The sequence below is a fragment of the Candoia aspera genome, chromosome 16 (genome assembly GCF_035149785.1).
Source record: "Candoia aspera isolate rCanAsp1 chromosome 16, rCanAsp1.hap2, whole genome shotgun sequence".
NCBI lineage: Eukaryota > Metazoa > Chordata > Lepidosauria > Squamata > Boidae > Candoia > Candoia aspera.
This window is the reverse complement of record NC_086168.1, coordinates 8,953,482-8,975,797: the sequence shown is the minus strand read 5'-3', so window position 1 is coordinate 8,975,797 and position 22,316 is coordinate 8,953,482. Positions and strand designations below refer to the sequence as shown.

General features: G+C 43.5%; 1 protein-coding gene across 1 annotated transcript in view; it reads right to left on the bottom strand.

Moving 5' to 3' along the window:
• The window catches only part of PAPPA (pappalysin 1), a 118,565-nt gene that overhangs the window by 9,615 nt on the left and 86,634 nt on the right, over window positions 1–22,316 (bottom strand). The window contains exons 15-20 of the mRNA XM_063316193.1: window positions 17,425–17,608; window positions 13,631–13,841; window positions 11,621–11,792; window positions 10,670–10,817; window positions 5,092–5,201; window positions 481–552 (exon numbers count right to left, since the gene is read on the bottom strand). Of these exons, the coding sequence (XP_063172263.1) occupies window positions 481–552; window positions 5,092–5,201; window positions 10,670–10,817; window positions 11,621–11,792; window positions 13,631–13,841; window positions 17,425–17,608 (897 nt within the window). The remainder of the gene's footprint in view (window positions 1–480; window positions 553–5,091; window positions 5,202–10,669; window positions 10,818–11,620; window positions 11,793–13,630; window positions 13,842–17,424; window positions 17,609–22,316) is intronic.

Below are 22,316 nucleotides of genomic sequence, written 5' to 3'. Positions count from 1 at the left end.
AATTAAAAGAGTGGGTTAAAGGTAAAGTCTTACTCAAGTCCACCTTGACTCCTGAGAACTTCATGAATATGGAACTGGTTTGCCACTGTCATCTTTGGGAATTTCTTTCTTTTCTTTTTACATTCCAGTCTAGCCTACTTTCCTGAGATTTCCTGGCTTGCCTCCCATCCAAACGCAAACCAGGTCTGACCCTGCTTCATTTTTTGAGATTAGTGGAAGTTAGCTAAGTGCTGCTACTTACCTGGGCAGGGGGTGGGGTGAGAGTTTAAAATTCTATAATTTGTTCACTGTTAAAGCATTTATCCACCCCCACCCCCCATTGGCAGAAACAAATAAATAAAAGTGCACGGTCTGAGCAAAAAGCCACCATCCTGAATTTTGGTGGTGGTGAATGATTGAGCTGAAAGAGTTGAGGAAAGAGAGACAAGAGCAGTAGGAAGTGAAAGATCTAGAGAATTGGATTGGCTTATGCATACTCACCTCACAACCTTTGATGCAGTGGATCAATGCAGGGTGTGGGTACCACTTAAGTTCACCCGTGCAGACAACATTCTAGAGGATGGAATGGGAAAGAGTGGACATAATGAGACCTGAGGAGCATCAGTGCTAAGCCAGCTAGCAACTTTGTTTGACTGTCTTCTGATCTCCAGATGTTCCTTCCCTAGAGATGAAATCTTGCCTCCCCATACGTTTGGACTTTTTCAGGACCTGGAACCCCTCCAAGTATTTACAAGAACTGCTGGACACCCAACGGTTACAATAACAGAAAGCCTGAGATTAAAATAATATTTAAGGTTCCTTCCAAGCATCATGTTTGATATTTCATTTGCAACAGGGAAAGGAGCCTCTGCTGTGGAAAACGGGGGCAGGCAGAAGAGGGGAAAACTTTTGGTAATGAAACCAAGATTTTTCCCCTCCCCAGTATTAGCACAAAGAAGAGCTTTCTTATAGTGGTCATCTACATACATAAATATCCATCAAACCATTCCCTTTAGGGATAAGCAACATGCCACGCTCAGAAAAGGCATAATAAATATTAAGCTAAAGAAACTGAAGACCTGAGATAGGGAAAAGAAATGTAGCTAGAACTAATTTACATCAATATCATTCACTGTATTTTTAAATCCTTCAGTGTTCTCATCTTTAGTAGACATTCCATCAAGGTACAAAGCTCCATCTACTTGCTCCAGTTTTTCACTGTATGTCCATAACTTACCATCACTCGTTCCATTTTCTCTGTCAAATACAATTAACTTGGCCTTTGATACATCAATTTACATAAAGCAACCAAGGGACATCACACATATTTCTCTTACTTCCTCTCAATGTTGGCGTAGTCATTAAGGACTCTATAAGCAAACCACTTTCACCTTTAAGCATTTCTCCAGTTTTGCAGTTTTATTGTGTTTTCAACTTTCTCATAGCATTTAAGAGTTATTTTTAATTGGCTTTATAGCGGTCATCTTGCCTCCCTAAATTCATTAGTTTTTGTTCCTGATGCTGAACCAGAAATATGCCTGTTACTCAGATGTCTTCTCCCCTTATGAAAAATGTTTTCATATTTTTATGTTATTCTTAAATTGCTTTAGAACTTCTTTCAAATTCCTGTTGGTGAAGTTTTTGAGCTAACTTAATTCCTGATGATGATGATGATGATGATGCACCTTTTCTCATGGCTCTGCAAGCTGGTTTCCTACATTTCCCAATGTGAAGAAGTCCTAGGGGGAAGATCCCTTAAGGTCTTGAAGGTGATTCCTCAAAGTCCTGACCAGGAATGGAATGGAAGCATGGGAAGAAGATCTGGACAATGATTTTACCATGAAAGACAGGATGTTCACACATCCCTCTTAACCATCCTTGTAATTAAGTATGTATAATAAAACTACATGTCCCATGAACATTTTCAGTAGCCGTATGCTTTCTTGGGAATGCGTGTGTGTGTGTGTGTGTGTGTGTGATATTGTGAATGTGCCTTCATCAAATAGAATTAGGATTGGTGGTAAAAAAATGCAACACATTTTTTTTTTTCCCCTGCATGGTACCTTTCCCAAATTATCATACAGATGTCTTTGGTGTTTGCCATTGCTGGAGCTATCTCTTACTTCCCTGGTTTTGATCAGAATTATTGGCCACTTCAGTCTGCTTCCCAAAGGGTTCAGAGAACTGTTTTATTAAGCTGTTTAATTACACATCACAAGAGTGCCATTTATTAGTATTTTTTTCATGGGGAAAACCTCACCTGCTTTTTAGTGAGAGCTGCAGAGAACTTTACAAGTGGAGCGAGCAAGGGAGGAACAGGAGCAATAATTTTCCTTTCCCCCAACTTATTTGAGATATAATTCTGCAGGGAAACCTTGGTGTGTTTTTAGTTTTGGTCATTTGAGGCTCACCTGGCATGGAATAGGAAAAAAGGGGAGCTTTTATGTTGTACATGTAGGGCTGTTTATTCTTCCACAGCACAAGGATTTTCCACTGTTACTCAGGATCCAAATTGTTCCACCTGTCTTAAAACAGGTCTGGTCTGTGTGAATGGGGCCTGGGTAAAGCTGGACAGCAGTGGGCAAGATGTGAAGGGCATAGTTTTGACAGCCCCCATGGTGGGGTCAAGGATATCCCAATAGGAAATGGAAAGGCTGATTCTCATAGCAGGAAGGCAATTTTATTTTATTTTATTTTATTTTTTTTTTGCTTATTTTGCATCTCGACTTATTTCACATTAAGATGCTGTTTTAAAGAGTATTTTATTTTTAAATCTCTGGAAATAAACAGGAGGAGGTTGTAATTATGGGCAACCAGGTGATCAGTGATGCTAGTGTTTGTAAACCAGGGTGTACAGTAAATCAGCAAAGATTGTAAGTTAATTCCCTCCCCCCATCCCTGGGGTAAAAAACTAAGAAACTGCCAAAATTGGTCTTCCAATTGGAAAGCTTTGTTTCCCACTGAAGCAGTTCCCATTTCCTCACAGATCTCTATGACTGTCTTCACATTTACAACTGCCACACCTCCCTGAATATTGCCTCTGTAGTATCTTGACTTCAAGCATATATCTTTCTTAAGTGAGGACAGTTTTCCTTCTTTATGACACATCTTGAATACATAACACTCTGGGTGCATTGCTTTACCATGGAGGGAATATTCAGGATGGTTGTAAAGTTGAATTGTTTGGGGGTATAATCTCTAGACAGGGGGCAGGACAGGGTACAAGAACAGAGGAAGGGGAGGTATCAAGACCAACATGGTCTTTTTTCTTTGACCATCAGTTCCTCCAGATATGTTGGACAATAACTTCGATTGGTTCCATCCACAATGGATAATGGCCAGGAATTCTGGTAGTTGCAGTCCAAGCCCTCTGAAAAGTTATGATAAGCTTTCGACTTCTCTGTGATGTATCTCGTCATGATTGTAAAAAAGTAAAAATAAAAAATAAAAATCATTTTTAGCTGTAGAAACCCCTCCATCTTTGGTGCCTTCTCTGAGACATCCTCTTTTTTCTCCCTCATTGTCCTTGTTGCCATTATCTAAATGCCTTGGCTAAGTTGACATCCCTCAAAGGCCCATCTGTGAGTGGTGATGCCAGTTAGCTTTTGATATGGTCAATTGACTAATCAATAAAGTTATATTACGAAAACTATTACTATAGATGCCAGTTAGCAGAATCACGTGGTTTGCCATGGCAAATGGTACAAAATCACTGGCTGGACAAACCAGGTCCAGGACAATGAGGGCAACTGAGGTCAAAGAAAAACCAAGAACCAGAGGGACACGGCAATGTGTGACAGTACACAAAGATCACATATGTTCAGTAAAGTGTATCACCATCCTGTAATTTTGTCTGGCAGTATCTAACATGCTTTTTTAGAATTGAGCTATCGAATTCTTCATCACATTGCCTAACTTTTATGCATTTTCAGCAAACTTCTTGTTACAAAAGCTATTATTTTAGTATTCTGGATCAGATCATCCTCTCCCTGGCTCCCCCCCCCCCCAATCCTCTCTGCTTTCCCTTTCTTTTTTCCTTTTTTATTACCAGTTATTTTTTTCCTCCCAGCTATCTAATGAGACCTCCAGGGATACACAGGTATAAAACCCGTTATGGTTCCCACAAAGAGGAAGCATCAATAAAGGACCATGGCAGGTGGGTGGGGAGGGAGGGAATGAAGGAAGGAAGGAGGGAGCCATTGTTCTTTCAAGCCATTTTCCCCCTTTTTTTCACAATGTATTGGCCAAAAAATAAAGGCATCAGCAGCAGCTGCTTAAAAACCAAAAGTTCAAGAAATAAATTGCTGCAGTGGCCATTGGAAAAATTCTATATCCATTTCAGAGGCTGAGAATTCTTTGCTCCCAGGCCCTGGCCTGTTTTTCTTCCTGGAAAACGCCTAATCAAACTCAAGGCCTTGGAAATTAGCATTAACTGGGGGGCAAGCTGGAATTCTGCTCAAGGAAACAAAGTGAGGGGGGGGCAAGTTAGTTCCCTTTCTGTGTAACACCGAATCACCTACTGCCATCTGGACTTGCTGAAGCCACCCACTTATTCGTCTCTTCTGTTTGTACCTTTCCCACAAGATTGTAACAAGAAAAGCTTCTGCTTCTAGTCACCCAGAAGCTTCCAGGAATCTGAAATGTGTGTACAAATCCATCAGCTGTTTCTTGGTCCCTGTTGGACATTCTGGACCACACACATCTTCTAAACATGGACCATTCAGCTATCCTTTCCCATGTATTCCTCTATTATTCCCATTCATTGCCCTGAAAGCGATCTCAAGATATCAGAATCAATTCTTTCTTCAGTCCTGATAAATGGATAGTGTCTTCCCAAAATTAGCAAACCAGTTTAGGAGTTGCAGCAAAGACTGGGCAGCATCTACAACTCTCTCCCACAAAATGGTGCTACTCAGGCTATCTGGTGCTTGAGCGCAGTGGTTCACTTGGCCTCACTGTTCATTCCCAATGGAAAGGGATGGCATTAAAGGTTACTAAAACCCGGGTCTGCATCTGGATGGGCTCACTGTACTTACTGAGTTGAACAGCAATAGACCCATTGGTATGAACAACTCTTTTTCTCCATCTTTGCCAAGCCACCTTTGTTCTTACCTTCACTCGTGGAGGTTTCATCCAGTGTTGGATGTCCTGTAATGTTTCATTGGCACGCAACAGGATGGGCTCAGTGTGATGTTCTGGGCATAAGATGGTGCATTCAGCTCCTTGAAATGACAAAGAGAATGAGATGAAAGCCATTCATTTACTGTATATCACACATCTTCCTGTTCAACAGGGATAAAAAAACATTGGCTCACATGGACTATGCTGGCATTTGCCCACATCTTAAGGTTAATACTTCAGCAGTATCTATACAGCAAGCTGCCCACTATTTTAATTGGCTCCAGAACATTGTCACTGTGGATAAATAAAACAGGGGTCTCATAGCCTCCAGTCACAGATTTCAACAGAACCGTAAAACCAGTTGGTAGGCTCAGGAGGCAAAGCTATCAACACAGAAGGAGATCTAGAGAGTAATTTGCCTACTTCCTTAATTCAGAAGGTGACTCTATGTTGATGCTAGACTGGCTCCTATTAAGGGGGGAAAGGCAAAATTCTGTGTATATGTTGAAATGGTTAGGAAAAAGGAGAGAAATAGAAGGAATGAGATTCTCCAATGTAAGTCTATCTTTCTAGATTAGATCCTCCAGATTCAGAGATGGCCTATCTCCATAGAGGAAGATCAGGTTTCCCATACAGCACAAGCACTTGTCAGGACAATGGTGTCAGCAGTAGGATTATCTTGTAAGCATCTGAATCAGCCTCACAGCTCTGTTCACCAATAGCAACTTGCAGCTTCACGTGAAGACAGAGGGACCAAGAAGTCAGCTGAATAAATACCAATCTGGGTCCCAGAAGTTAGCCTGAATACAGCAGCCCCTGAACACTGTGTTCTAAATTCTAAACAAAAATCCAGAAGTAAGATGGAAGCTATCAAGAAAGTAGCAACCATTGTCTGCAAGAACTTGTGTGCTAGATCTACTTAATCATGCAAGCGACATGTCCTAGAGACAGAAACGTGACACAGGAGCTAAAGCATTTCAATCTGCAGCATAAACAGAAGCCACTTGATGGAAGGCTCAAATCCATCAATTCTTCCCAGCATAAGGTACCACTTCTTTAGGACCTGTCCAGGGTTCTGAAGGAAGTCTCTCACTCCCTGAACAGAAGCAAGGGTCCCCAATAAATAAATATTCTATAATTAAAAAAAAAACTATTTAGAAGTGTGCTTTTGTTCATTTCCATGTCTGCAATGCCAGGACATTGCACACTAATTGATGAAAAACTTAGTTCTTTATCAGGCAGAAAACTCAAGTCTTGGGCTGTATCCACTGCAGATGGAATCAGAGAAGGGCCCTCATTTTGGAATAATCCCAGGAGGGAGGGAGGAATCCTTGCACATAGAAAAAAATAACATGGTGGGGTAAATTAGGAGTGGAATACAGATGCTCAGGTCCCCCCAACTTCCCCCTCGCCATCTCCATTTCAAGACCTCCTGGATTAATATATAAACTGGAATATAATTATTTGTGGATTTTACTCTTTTCCAAATGTTGGGGATAAAATGCATTTGTATTCCCCCACCCCACCCAATCTTTACACCACCAAAATCCAAATACATAGCCATGCAATTATTTTCTGTAGGTTGTACAGTCTCTGCAAAGTTTTGTTTCAAGGGTAAGACTGTTTATTTGTTTCTATTTGTATGGCTGCCCCTCTCAACAGAGCAGCTTGGGAGAGTGAACAGGATTAAGGATTAAACAACAGCATCAATGACTGTAACAAACACACAATATTATTCTTTCAAACTGGGTGCCTCTGAATCAATCTGATGATTCAGATCAGATCTTGGTGATCTGCACTCTCTTTCTCTCTGTAGGTAAAGGTAAAGGTTTCCCTTGACGTAAAGTCCAGTCGTGTCCGACTCTAGGGGGCGGTGCTCATCTCCGTTTCAAAGCCTTGGAGCCGGCGTTGTCATAGACACTTCCGGGTCATGTGGCCAGCATGACGACTCGGAACGCCGTTACCTTCCCGCCGAAGCGGTACCAATTAATCTACTCACATTTGCATGTTTTCGAACTGCTTGGTGTGCAGAAGCTGGGACGAGCAACGGGAGCTCACCCCGCCGCGCGGTTTCGAACCGCCGACCTTCCGATCGACAGCTCAGCGGTTTAACCCGCAGCGCCACCGCGTCCCTCTCTGTAAGTTTATATTATATTATATATTACGTGTATATATCTCCTGCCAACCTGGCAGTTTGAAAACATGCAAATGTGAGCCAATTAATAGGCACCACTTCAGCGGGCAGGTAATGGCATTCCGTTTAGTCATGCCGGCCACATGACCATGGAAGTGTCTTCGGACAAACGCCGGCTCTTCGGCTTTGAAATGGAGGTAAGCACCACCCCCTAGAGTCAGACACGACTGGACTTAATGTCAAGGGAAACCTTTACTTATATGTATATGTATGTACATATTATATATATGTAGGTGTGAAATAGATAGACCACATCACACTCAGATAACTAAGGTGACACACTCCTAACTTGAACCCTGCTTCTTAACAGGGTGGATTTTTATAGGCAGGGATTTTTTTCTCCCATTGTATAGAGAATCAATCCACATATAGTAGATTGGGGGGGGGTCATTTAAGGGAATATGCAGCATGGCACAGATGCTGGCAACCAGTTTATTCCAGTTAATGGGGTTACCTGCAAGGATCCTCTCTCTCCTTTGTTAAAATAAGCACTGAGTGGTAATACAAGGGACCTTTCAGAGATACAACGCTAGATCCCAAGGCGATACCCTTGAACCTCCCGTTCATTAGAAAATGCCTCTTATAACCATACAGATGCTATAAATTACAGCACTCAGAACAGTCATCAGCTCCAGAAACAAGGAAGAGAGAACAGCCAGTTTTGCTCTGAATTAGCCTGACCAACACAATGCCCATCTTGCCATCCTTCTCAGCCACCTTGGCCCTGCTGGACATTTGGGCCTTAGCATTTGCCAAGATGTCATCACTGGTGCTACAAATCATGATCTGGAGATCCAAAGTCAGTTTGACCCCCAGTTATAAAACTGGCCAGCTTAGCTGCAATCTCCAAACAGAGATTGGAGAATCCCACTTACTTCAAATGAGCATCCTTCTAGAAAAGTGGGCACAGATCAGCTCTCCCCAATCTGATGACCTCAGCATGCACTGGTTTCAAATCCAATGGTTTCCAGCCAATTCTGAGGGTCAGACCCAGTGCTAGATGAAAGGAGATGAAGACACCATCCAGAAGGGACCATGGTTGGGGAAAACCACCTTACCTAGCTGGGCTTCATTTGTCAGGGGAGTGTAACCAGGTCAAATTTATAAAGATTGAGCCAGAAGAAGCAGACACGAACACCATCCCTCAACAAGGCAAGATAATTAGGAATTTTCTCTGCCTTTCTTCCTGCTCCTTCCACCCCTGAAATTGGAAAGCAGGGTTCTTTCTTTCTCATTCTCCTGTCCTTCCTCCCTGCCCCCCTGAAAAGCAAGTAAAATATTCTTTGCAAGTACCAGCAAACCTTGGTAGGTATGAAAAGGTCACCCCTGTCTCCAGGGGCAAAACACATCATCTGGAGAAACGAAACTGCAGCCTTCCTGCTCATTCACTAGTGGTGCAATTTACACTTTAGGAGGAGAGCGGTCCTGGATTGTTTTGATATACAATCCATAATTGGCTTCATTATAGAGCGATGAGCTCATCCAGCTCACATTCCTCTTTCCCTTGGGATGGGTGCAGAGCAGGTCCTGGTGCTCCACAATAGCTAGTCTATAATGAAGGAAAGGTTGGGAGGAGGGGGGCATGGACGAGGAAGAGATTGCTTCCCTGGCAGTTCAGAAAGACAAGCAAGAGACAAAAAGGTGCAGGGGAAAGAGGACACACAGCCTTGCATTCTTGGGTTGGATTGTCTTCTCCCCAGTGCACCTTTATTGATGTGGTACCCAAAAATCACGGGCAAGGATGCGGAAGGAAGAAACATGCTTTCCAGATGGACATGCAAGAGAAGAATAGAACTGGGTCTGAACATTCAAATTCCTGGCATCTGCAGAAATGGCTGGACAAAGCCCAGATCTACATCATGCAAAGCAGCTACAAGGAACATAGATAAGGCAGAGACCAATGGGCCATCTGGATGACTTGGGGTAAGACAGCTTTCAATGTCTGTTGAAGAAAGCATTTCATTCAGTACATCTCTCTGGCAGTGCTCCTGGAGAGTTAGTGCCAACAGAAGTGGGCTAGTTGGACCAAGTGCCTGATCTTGCTTCAGGTAGCTTTCTATGAGGGGCATACACATCAATTCAGATATGAGACACAAAACACCAGATAGGATCAACCTGAATTGAAAATCTAATTGTATAAGGTGTGGGAGTGCATGAAGCCAAGTCCATTGAAACTCTGGATCAGTTCCATGGCACCAGACTCAGTCCGACACATACGATCACTTGATTTCATTCCAAGGACTCTCCTTTCTATTGAAGGTTCCCTTAGACCACCTCCTTCTGATTCACAAGAACTGGAATCTTACTTTACTTCAGGCGAAGAACAATAGCTTCAAGAAGAGCATGAACTCTGCAACAACAAGACCCAAGTTCAGTCTACAGGGACCAATCTGCAGATGTGGGATTAGAAACTTTTCCAAGACCCTGATTCTCATTAACATCCAATTAATGCAGACCAGAATTATGCACCATACAGATAAAAGAAGAAAAAAAAAAAATCTGCTGGTGACAGATTAACATCTATCACCTTTCATCATCCCACAATCAATAGCCACCCAGTGATAGGAGCCACAACTTGACAACATTTGGACACAAAACTTGTTCATTTTAGATTTTTTACTCTGGGTTGGTGGTGTACACAAAATGCAGATAAGCTATCTATTTTCCTTGTGCTATTGATTCATTTTCTTTCCTGATCTCATGGTTTTTAGCTGTAATTGCTCTGCAACCAACTCAGTAGGGGCTTGCTGTTTGGGACAATTCAAAATATAATAAATAAATCACACCAATGAGATTAAATCATAAATCATAGTAAATAATAACTGAAGCCCATGTACCTCTGGAAACAGTTGCAGGGATATAAAATTGCAGTATAACTTTGTGCCCAGCCTGCACAAAATCAAACAAGGGAAGCAGAATGCCACACTGATGTTCTGGAAAGCAAGACTCTAAGTCCAACCCAACCAGCATTCCATCATCATCATCATCATCATCATCATCATCATCATCACCATCATCAACAAATTAGCTATTTCTTATCCATTTAGCTGAGAGAAACCAGGTAGATATTTTTGGGTGTGAAATCACATTTTTTAAAAAGTCATCAACAGCATCATTTAATGTTGCCAGTGGCCATCACCAAAGACAGCGAGACAACCCAATGTCCTTGGCCTGCTCCATCCATGACTGAGTCTTCTGGCACTTGACTTTCCTTTTTAAAATAGGTTCAGGAGCTGCTGTGGTTTTGACATTGGGGCCAACTGAGGCCAAACAAACAAACAAAAGAGGTGAGTTCAGGTCTCACCCCACTACCCTTCTTCTGTCTTACATGATACAACTCAGTCTTTTATTGTGAGCTGAACCTTGTGTAAATACCTATCCCGTAGCCATCTGGACACTGTAGCTTCAGGCCACCACTCAACTGGGTAGGTGGGGAACAGTGCCCTTGCATTTCAGGGCAGAGATGGAATGACCCACTCCAATTCCCATCCTTTCGGCAGTGAATCATGTTATTTCCCTGGCCCTGGAAAGAGAAAAAAAGATGTTAGGCAGGAGAACTAAGGAGGACAAGCAGCACCAAAAAGAAGAAAAAGGAAATGATCCAAGGTCCTAGTCCAATGTCTTAATCACTCTACCACACCAGGTGACAGAAATAATTTTCAGGGAAATAGCAAAAGTGAAACCATCACCATCCTTACGGCATGCCAGATTCAGTCTCTGCTTTCTCCAGTTACAGCTGGGAAAACAAACAAACAAACAAAAAACTTTTTTTAAAAAATTGGGGGAGGGAACTTTCTAATGGGATTTTTCAGACCTAACTGGGGATGGTATGGATTGAGCTTGATATGCCTTGAGTAAAATGTATGCACTCTACTACAGATTGATTGAGAGCCAGTTTGGTGCAGTGGTGAAGGCAGCAGGCTAGAAACCAGGAGGCCGTGAGTTCTAGTCCCGCCTTAGGCATGCAAGCCAGCTGGGTGACCTTGGGCCAGTCACTCCCTCTCAGCCCTCAGAAGGAGGCAATGGCAAACCACTTCTGAAAACCTTGTCAAGAAAACTGTAGGGACTTGTCCAGGCAGTCTCCAAGAATCAGACGAGACTCAACAGAAGAAAAGAAAGATGGATTGCCTTCCAGTTAAAAAAGGTAAGAAGATGGTTCCCATGTTTCTGATCAAATGGGCCGAATTAAATAGGAATCGGTCACTGCGTTAATCCACCTAGCACATCCATGTCTTAACTGATTCAAAGTGGCTACTGTTGGTTTCAGGCAGGTGGAGAAGCCAGGTGTTAACCCTTCAGGTATGGCAATCCCTGAACAGGACTCACGGATTGAGGGTCATCCTCTTCACACTTAATCTGACACACACTGTTGAACTGGAAACCGTTGGTGCAGTGGTACAGCCCGTGGAACTTGGAGGGTGGGGGGTCACAGGTCACAGGAACGCAGGCTCCTTCCAGCCAAGTTCCGTCTTGGGCACACTGAATCTTGAAAGTTCTCCTTCCATACATGCAGGGACAAAAACCAGAACCATAGACATATGAATGAGAGAAGACTGGATGAGAGTCCAGAAATTAAACAATCCCCGTTTCTCCAAGCAGTCTTTGCAACAGACATTTGTACCTCCCATATTTAGGGGTCAAGATCACCGAGACTTTCACTTTTTCGTGTTTGTCATTTATTGGCATGCCATGTGGTCTTCCAGGGAAAGCTATAAATGTTTGCAGAAGGAGATACACAAACACACTCAGTCAAAACAGCCCCTTTTGGGAAGAGAGGGGGGGGATAAATTCACCCAGAATCTTCAGCACTTTGTGGCCCAGGACTATTTTTAATGTGGCTGTGTGGTTCTCCCCCCCCCCCCGTCCCTCCCCCAAGTCATAAAATGTAGGATAGTGAGAAAGTTTTCCCACCGAGGTTCAAAGGGGGACTCCCCAGGTTGCATATCAAAGAAGGGCATTGCCAAAAGGAGGCGGGTGGCCCCAAAGCTGGTTTGTGAATGAAAGGGCTTAGAGATGCAGAACAGGCGGGAGTGAACTTAACTCCCCCCCCCTCTTTAAATGAAAGAAGCAGGTCCAAAATTGTCTCCTCCCCAAAGGAACCCATTAAACACCACTCCATTTGAGCCCCTTGGAGAAATAAAATGCAGGGAACAGAGGCCAGCTGTCCTTTTCTGTCCTGGAGATAAAAACAAGGGACTGAGCAGCCCTATTTAAGAATCAGAGAATTAATGCTAACCTCCCCTGCTCTCATTAACACTTCCTATACATGAGTGATGGTTTTTCTCACTTCTATAGCTTTCCTTGCAAATTGCAAAGCCAGGAGTGGGGGGACCTTGTAGATATCCTTCGGTCAGCTCCTAGGCAAAGTTTAGAGCGGCCTTTTCTTTTATGCCTCCCTCTACATCCAAAACTTAAAATAAAGCAAACAAGCATCCAACTAACATATCAGGAAGTGGGTAGACTCGAAGTGTTAGGTGTGATATGCTAGCTCTTTCTGTGTCAGGGGCTATCACCCAGGTTTGGGGCACGTTCTTTTTGCAAACAGAAAGTTCATAGCAGACTCGCCCATCCCAAGCAGGAGATTCAGTACAGCAGAAGATTCAAAAGTCACCTCAAACCCTTGAGAGCTAGAAAATATTAAACATACAGGCTTAACTCACTTAGCGGTAATGTGGGATTGTTGAGTTCTGGATTGGTATGTTTTGCAAACCCAGCCACTGTGGTTTGGAAAACAAGGTGGATGGCTTTTGGTGATAGATGAACCCAGGCAGTTAAGAAGCCAGTTTGGTGTCATGGTTAAGGCACTGGCCTAGAAACCAGGAGACTGGGAGATCTAGCCTTAGGCACAAAGCCAGCTGGGTGACCTTGGGCCAGTCACTCCCTCTCAGCCCTAGGAAGGAGGCAATGGCAAACCACTTCTGAAAAACTGGCCAAGAAAACTGCAAGGACTTGTCCAGGCAGTCTCCAAGAATCGGACATGATGGAATGGATTAAAAAAAAAAAAAAGATGCCTAAAACAAAAAATGGTTTAGCATAGTCCGATCTTCTACAGTAAAGACACTACAACTCATAGAAATGCTGTTTGTTCATAATGGTCTTTTGTTCGTCCCCTCCCAGGAAGACTGAATTGTAAGTGTGTGCCATCTAAGTTGAAAAATGTGGTATATGGTTGATGGGCACCTTACACTGCCTTCTAGATGATTTGGACTACAGCTTCCATGATCACCTCCCTCTGGTCCTGCTGGAGGACCCCAGGATGGTCCACAATTATCTATTATGTGTCCATTACAAGGACCTACAGAAGAATGCAGAGAACATTAACATGATACCACCTACTTTCTTGCTCTCTGTGAAGGTCCTGGGACATGGTAGCCTGGTCTGCATTTATACTTGCAGAAGGATCCCACTTTATGTTTCCCATCGCGGCAGCGGGCAGTTTGGAGGTCAGCGTTGGGAATCAAAGGGGGCGTCCTGCACATCAGCTCACAAAGAGCCTCCGGGAAAGACCACAGACCATCTTCCAAGCATGTCAAATTGTTATTGCTTCCTGGGAAAGACGTAAAACAATGTCAGATGGGTGCAAGCGGTTATAAATGCTGCTGGGCCAAAGTAAATAAACCAATTAAAAAATGGTACTTTGTTCAACCAGTTTCCTTCAGAGGGACAGGGAAGCAAGTTGCACGCAGTTCTCACAGATGGGTTATATTTCTCTGAGCTACAAATGTTCTGTCTTTCACTGTACAGTCTGCTGCCTTGCTGCCTGCAGCCTCCTAGTCTTCATGTACTTTCCAAAGGGAAATTTCTACCCAGGTGGTTTTTCCAGGTCAAGAAGCAAGGACTGGAGAGTCATGGAGCCTGGAAAGTGATGGAGTGAGAAGTAACCAAGAAGAAAGAGAAAATCTCTCTCTCACTCACTCTGTGTGTGTGTGTGTGTGTGTGTGTGTGAGAGAGAGAGAGAGAGAGAGAGAGAGAGAGACTTTCTGCTACCTTAAAACCATAAAGGAAGCTTTAAAACCATCAAAAGAAGTTCTAAAGCACTCTGAAAATGAGGTGGAAAAGCAAAGGACTCATTTGCAAGGGAAGAAACTGGAGGGGGAAAAAATTAAAGGTAGATTTTGGCATCATGGTTATGCTGAGGAAACTGGTGAATTTGAGGCCATATCAACCAAGGATGTGTTTTGAAAATCTCCCTCCTATTTCTTCCCCTTGAATTTCGGACTTCTCACTATCTTCTTTTCAGAATCAACCACAGATGGTCCAAAATCCCTCTTTTAAAAATCTCCTCCAGCTTTTTCTTCCCCTTTTTACAAAGAATATTTAAAAAAAAAAAAAATCCCAACTCTAGAAGCACATCCAAAGAAAGAAAATGTCACAGGCACCTAAGCTCCACAGCAAAGTTTTGGTCTACTATCCCACATTTGATTTGGAGGCACGAGAGCTTCCTCTACAGCTGATGCTTCCTTTTCTCCATCCTCTCCACTAAAGTTGCATTCGCCAGACTTCTTGAAATCAACCTCAGCCAAAAATAGTGGGGCACAAGCTTTGAGTAAACCTATCCCAGACTGCATTGCAATTTTCTGTGTCTGGAAAGACCTTAATTTCTCTTGTAGAAGACCACTGCAGGCAACCATCAATGATTTAAAAAAATGCTTATGAGGACCTCCTGAATCCAGAACAGGAGTTGCAGGGAGAAGAAAAACAACCATTACATCTTTCCGACTGCTTTGAGCTGTTGAGGTATTTTTGGACAGTTTCTAATGCTCCTTCCCTGAGGCAGCTTGCTTAGCTTTCTCCAGTCTGACTCACCCAGCACGTCCACTGTCCAGCATGGATGATCTCATGCTTGTTTCAGCAGGGTGATGAACTGTGACATTAAGAAACGGTGGCTGGTGTGACATTGGTGATTGAATTTGGGATGAGTCATCCCCGCCTCTTCTCCCAACATGCAGCTCACTGGCTGATCTCTGTTAGTCACACCCCACTGATTCAGCATTGAGAATTGCCAGCTTCTCCTTCTTTTCCTTCTTCCCTTCTTCCACCACCTGTTCTTCTGCTGCTTCTCCACCTTTGTGACTTCTTTATCCTTGCCATCATGTACCATGTCCAACCTCCTGTTCATGGTGAGAATTCATGTTCAAGGATTCCTAATAGGTGGCTGTCCAGATTCAGCTTGGTCACCTCCATGCAAGGTGAGCTCACCATCTCTCTGGATCATTTATTCCACTATCTAATTGCTCTTGTTTTGAGACCTTTTTCCTCCTACCATCCAGCCACAATCTTCCCCCCTGCCATTAAAGACCTTTATTCCACATTCTGCATTCTGAGACAATAGAGAAAAGTCTTGAGCTTCTCCAGTGTGACACCTCCCTTTCTGATGCTTAAAAAGTGTCCCTCCTTAGTCTTCTATTCTCAGGAACTGAGAGTGTTTACAGTTCCTTCAATCTATCTTCAAACCTCTGAGTTTCCACGCCACTAATCAGCCTTATTACCTTTCTTCCAGCCATTACTTCTTCAACCTTTCAATTAGAGTCACTGTCAAATATATTGACAAAATACACATGGTTCACTACAGCTGCCAGATAGCTTCACCCTATTTCCCTTAACAGGTGAAAATCAACCGTACTGTTCATGGTTTGCTAGAACCATGATTCTGACCTTGTTTGCACATCACACTAAGTCAGCATGTGATTGATTTGCAAACCCAGCTAGCTGAGGTTTACTCCATGAACCATGTTATACAAACCACTACAATAACAAGTATTTTTTTTTCTTATTCTTGCCATATGCAGGTTAATCCTAACCCTAACCCTAACCCTATGCAGGTTCTACGAAATGAATGAATGCATTCCAGTTTTAGAACATTAGCCTTGCCTTTTACTTCCTTTGTGAGTATGTTTGACACTGGTCTGGCTTTTGGCTTCAGCTTTCAGAATTAAACACATACACACAGACACACACACACACACCTGAAGGGCTGCTACACTGGAGTAATTAGACACTGGAGGCAGGACTTCATGCAGATGGTGGCATTCAAAGGATATCCATGGAACTACCTCTGACCATCCATTCACAAAAACAATTGCTACTGATGGTACATTGATGCTATTGATGGTCCCTTCCATCAAAGTGCTACAGCTGGTGTCTGTGAACAAGGCTCAGAAAAGGTCAGGTTCCAAAGTAGAGAAGGGAAACTTGTGGTCTTCCAGTTGTCACTGAATTCCAACACCCAGCAGCCCCCACCCTGAAGCGTGCAGGGAATTGTCATTCCATTCTGCTGTTCTCCTCCTTTGCTTTCAGTGATTAAACAGAGCTCAGGGGTAAGTTACACAATGCAGAGTGAATAAAGCTTGAGTTCTAGAAGTGGCTTCTATGCTGGTCTTTGACCATAATGAAGATTTGATTTGATTTGATTTGATTTGAAGTGGCTTCTAAAGATCAGACTTGTAGGGCTGTGTTGAAGGCTCAATAGGGTGATTCAGTTCAGGGATGATTCAGTAGTCTCTCCGAACATTGAGTTCAGCAAGTAAAACAATGCAATGTTCTGAATGGAAACACTGTCTGAGATTGAAACAAGTTGATACAAACAAATGAGACATGTGTATGAGCTCTGCTCTTTCCTTATGTCATCTCTCCAGAGATTTGCAGCCTCTCTGGCTTCCCTCTCCTGCATTGAATCTCAAAGGAAGGCATCAGAACTCCGCCCAGGGTGCTCTTTCAGGTCAAGAAATAGGGGTAAACAACAAGGCTGAAGAACAATGGAGTAACCCCCTTAAAAAAATTAAAACGTCCCCCCTTTTATCCACCCAAAACAATAAATCAAGTTCAGAAACACTACCCAAAGAGATCTGAAAGCATCTCAGCACTGAAGTAGAAAAAATGGAAGCTTTCCTTGCAGCAGAAGACAAGGTTCAGGGAAACTGGAGGATCATGTTTGGCTTAGAATTTGGAAAAAGGCAAAGTTGGGGGCAGCAGAAGAAAGATCTTGGGTGTATCCAAAGCATAGGGCAGCATCTGTGTAAGGCAGCAGAGAAATCTGGTGCCTTACATGAGTCTTTCCCTTTGACTCAGATTTGGAGGCACCCAAAATCATCATGATCCAGTTGGCAGAACTACCCTCCCCAAGAATTTACCTTTCAGCTGAGCAGGAGGCTTGCAAGTGAAAGAGCATTTCTTGCCAAAGGTGGTCCCTTCACTGCAGTTAAAAGTAGCTGGGTAGACATGGTGCTGGTCTGGAATTCTGCAGTCAATAGGCTCACAGGAGACTTGCTTGTTCCATTTCCCATCGATGCACATCATGGTGGTGCTCGGCTCCCACTGAGAGAAGAAAAACAGGATTGAGTAAGAGCTGAGCCTATTTCAGATCAGTAGCTTGTACCCTGGAGTTGCTTCACATCTGATTTTCCCCGGGCAAGCTCAACCGTGTCCAAATTCCCCTTTCGCAAATAGCAGACGAGCTCTTAATGTACAATGGGGGCTTCCAGAGATCATGCTGTAGATTTAGGAAATCAGAACTAGACACAACCCTTGCATTGGATTCATTTCTCCATCACCCTTAGCCCAAAAGACACCAACAATCAAAGTTCTGTGTGTGTTTTGTGACAGTCCATATCCACAAGTGAAGCCATTTACTGGCTTAACAGCCTTCTCTGTGGAGACAGGCTCATTGCCCTGGACTCAAGAAGGTTCTCTACTTATGACCTAGAACAGTGTTTTTCATCCTCAGCAAGTTTAAGATGAGTGCACTTCAGCTCCCAGAATACCCCAGCAGCATGCTGGCTCTCCGCACATCTTAAAGTTGTTGAGGATGAAAAACACTGATCTAGAATAAGCAAGCCAGAAAGGACCACATTTCAAAAGCCTAAGCCTAATATGGTGTGTGTGTGTGTGTGTATGTGTGTGTGTGTGTATGTATATGTATATGTGTGTGTGTGTGTGTGTGTGTGTGTGTATATATATATATATATATATAATTATTTTTAAACTGATAGTTCCTACCACAAGGTTGGCTGCAGGTCTATATACATATTTTAAAAGGTGGGGGAGGATATATGATTTGGGGCTAGCAAAGGCAGTAGAAGTTTTATCAAGGACTGAGGTGCAGTTATGAAAATCAGAGATTTTTTTTCTTTCCCCAATGAAAAGACTCTGGAATCTCCATTTGCTCAAGATCTTAATGGTTTCAGCAGTTTAGGGCCTGTCTGCTTTTGACTTATGGCTGGCTTTGGGATGGAAAAAAGCAGCTCTGCATATCTCCAGCTGGGAGAAGGCTGGTGGTTACCCCCAAACGGGCACACAAATCCTACACTTTCTTTCTTTTGCCAAGCTAATAAAATCAAGGTTGAATCACAAAGGTCTGCTTTACACAGCTATCAATTGACGGGGGAGGAAATCTGACGAGGAGTGCATTTTCCTCTACCCCTTGCAACATCCAAAGAAGAATGGTGGTGGTGGGAGTTGGCAAACATAAGCAAAAGAGAGATAATTACAGGTATGCTTAAAAAAAGCTAATGTATCAACAAAGAACCATGCTTGATCAGTCAGAAGTGTATGAAGTCCAGCTTCATGTTTCCTAAAAGGGCTAAAGAGATGTTTCAGGGTCATCCTTCAACAAAATTAGCACTTACCATTGGGTCTTCCTTCCCGCACAAAATTAACATTCGGAGGTTTACCTTTCCTAAACATTCATAGTCTACGTAGCTAAAAACAGGTGCTGTGATCTTCGTCCCTATAAAAGTGGAACCATTTAACTGAACTTCAGTGATCTCAGAAAAGCTAAGCTGAGTTGAGCCTGGTTACCACTTGGGCCACACTGAGATCCCAGAGGTGAGGACTAGACTGGGAAATGAAGGGGTAAAAAATACAATTTTCCGGGCACGTATGTGGAACTGGCTTCCTTGTTTAAGGAATAAGCAAGCCAGTTCTACATGTTTACCCAGAAAATTTCAAGGATGCCTTCATGAAATGTTCAGGAGTTGAGCTTGACTCAAAGAAACCACTTTAAGTTGAATGCAGTCTTAGTCATCCCTAGAACAAATCCAATATAATCAACAGCGCTCAATAAAAGATGTGACAATTCCATATATGATATTTATTTCCTGAAGATTTTAAAAGAGAAGGAATCTTCAGGGTGTGTGTGCGTGTGTGTATACATACATATTTGTTTCTCTGAAAAAGAAAGAGTTAAAAACACACAAGCACAGACATAAAATCAGTGAGATTTATTCTTGATTTCAGGGGACAGGCTAAACATGCCCGAATCTAATCCAGCCCAAATGGAATTTCCCAATAAATTCCTCCAGGTTCCTTGACTTTTGCTGAAAAGCTCCAGAAAATCTTTTCACTTGGTGTACTTTATTTAGCATCACATTCTTTTGGGCTCTTCAACTGAAAAGTCTGCCAAAGTAGCTTACACATTTTTTTAAAAAAAAGATCAATGTCATGCCAACAGGTTTGAAATCCAAATGTCATGACTTGAAAGGAAGGATGGGAAGAGGAAGGCAGAGAAAAACAGGAAAATAAAGCCGCAAGTTTCATGAGCAGTTTTTATCCTGACCAGAAAAGAAATGGTATGGAATTATCAGAAGCCAAATCAATATAGTTCTCCTAAGAACAATGACCCCTTAAGAAAAGTAATGCATGTTTTTATACAGGGTAGATAACTACAGCTTTTCCTGCCATTGTTGGTCTACAATCCCCATCATCTTTGGCCCCAGCTTATAATAGGGGGGGGGGGGTGATGAAAAGGGAGGACGATGCCTTTCCCACCTCTGGTGCAGAAAAACTGCATCCTTCTCTACTAAGCTCTGTTTCTAAATTCTGAATCCCCTTTTTCCCCAAAGACCAACTGCCCGGTTCACGCCTTCCTCTGCAGAGCCTCCCTGGTGCCTCTAATGGAACCCACATGGAGAAGTCTTTTTTTCTCCCCAATGTGATTGATGGGAGTTTTACAGAATTTGTTGGAGCTGTATTTTTTTTTTCATGGCACCTCCCGACCACAGCAGGAGTGAAAAGAGAGGCCGAGATGATACCTAGCCACCAACCAAGAAAACAGCAGATTTTGAATGAAGGGCAGGTGGGGGGGGGATGAGAGAGAGGAGGAGGGTGGGAAACAAAAGGAGGAGGGAGGGGGGTCGATGAAGAGATGAGAGAGGAGGAAGCAGAGAAGCTATTAGTGAGCACTATTGCATGTTGGGGCTGGGGGTATGTGCTCGCCAACTGCAATATCAGGCAGGTTCTGCCCAGAACCAGCTCTGTTTTTTTTTTTCCTCTTGCAAAAGATATTTCTGGTTTGTTTCCCCCCTCCCCCTCCCCCACATATTTCCCCCCATATGTTTCAGATTTCTGCTGTTATTTTTAAGCTTGCTTTCTTGTGGCAAGATGGCTGGGACAAGCCAGGGTGTTTCTCACCAGTGGGCTAAGAGTCGGAGAGGTCCACCACTTCCCCATTCCTGGCACTAGACCACCCCAAGCTACACCTGGAAGGGTTCAGCTGGCAGCCCTCCAGATGTGGATGAACTCCAATTCCCATCTGCCTTAGCAAGGCTTCAGGTAAGGAGTGATGGGAGCTGTACTCCCAGAAGAACTGGTGAGTCCACATTGGGCACCCCTGGGCTAGCGTGACAAATGGGAACACTTGCTAGGATAATGTTCCCCAATCTGGCAACTCCAGATGTGACGGGTGACCACTGCCATCACTGAGCGATGATGGGGGCCGTGGTCCAATGTGTCTGACTGAGGAACCTGGGTAGGGCAGTGCTGTTTGTGAAAGGGTGGTTAAATTAACTATGCATCCATATTTGCTTTGGAAACAAGATGCCTTGATCAAAACCAGGCACATTAGCTGGCTCTGATTCTTAACATAGGCACAAACACACACACACACACACACACACATGGACACAGACACACTATACTCTGCTGGTGAAACATATAGGCTGGCTGTATTTAGTTCATGGACTCTCACATTCTCTGGACGTTCAGCTTGATTTCCAAGTATTTCCAATCCATCTTAGCCTCCTTGCAGACCCAGTTTTATGTTCTGCAGGAACTGGTCAGCCACAGAGGGGTTCTGCTGCCATGGTGCTGTTCAACATGAGAAAATCCAGGCCATGGGGCAGAGCAGGGAGGATTTCAAATCCTGCTTGGCCTGCCACCGAATTAAATGGGCTGACTCTGTCCATCTCTCCCCCCCACCGTACAAATCTCTCTCTTCGCTAACTTCAGGAAAGGTTGGAGCATTTTGCAAAACTGAGGGAACGGAAACCTCCAACGTAGTCTACGCTGATAGTAAAGAGCTGGTTCCAAATTAATATCTGCATGCACGCACACACACCTCTGTGCAACCTCTGCTTGCACAAAAATGGCAAGATTCTTTCTCCTGAAAAACTCTGGATTTCCTTTGCTGCAAAGAGCCCACAAGGCTCCATGAATAGAGAGAAATAAACAAGCAATTGGGGCTTGGGTGGGGTGTGCAGAGGGGGGCAGGTTGAAGAAGAAAAAGGGAGCTGCCAACTTTCTCCTGGAAGAGAAGAAGAGAAGCCAGTCAGTGCTGGGGCCATGTTAGGGTACAACCTCTCAGAACAGAGGCCCAGATGGTGCGCTCGCTCCTTGAAAATGAGAGACGCCGACATGTCTTCGCGTTTCTTACGGGAAGACGCCACGCTCCTGACACTGAGACAAATTTTGCCTCTGCTTGCTGCCAAAACAAGGCACCCTGATTTGGATGGGGATAGCAAGGTCAAAGACTTCACCAGACTTTCTCCAAAAAGACATAATAAATGGCCTGTTGGTTTCTTGTGGGAGTGAGATTTACCACTGGTCGTAATCCAACATTTATTTCTCTTCTCCCGCCCCATGTTTTAATGTTTATTTATTGACAATACTTCTTGCAAAGGGTAGGAACAGCTATGCTTTAATTGCTTGGTACCCTTTTGGCATCTGCCAGTAAGGTCTGAAAAGCTGCAGAGGGCTGCCTCTGAAAAAAGGGTGGATTCTTTGCAAACACACACACACGGCAAATCTT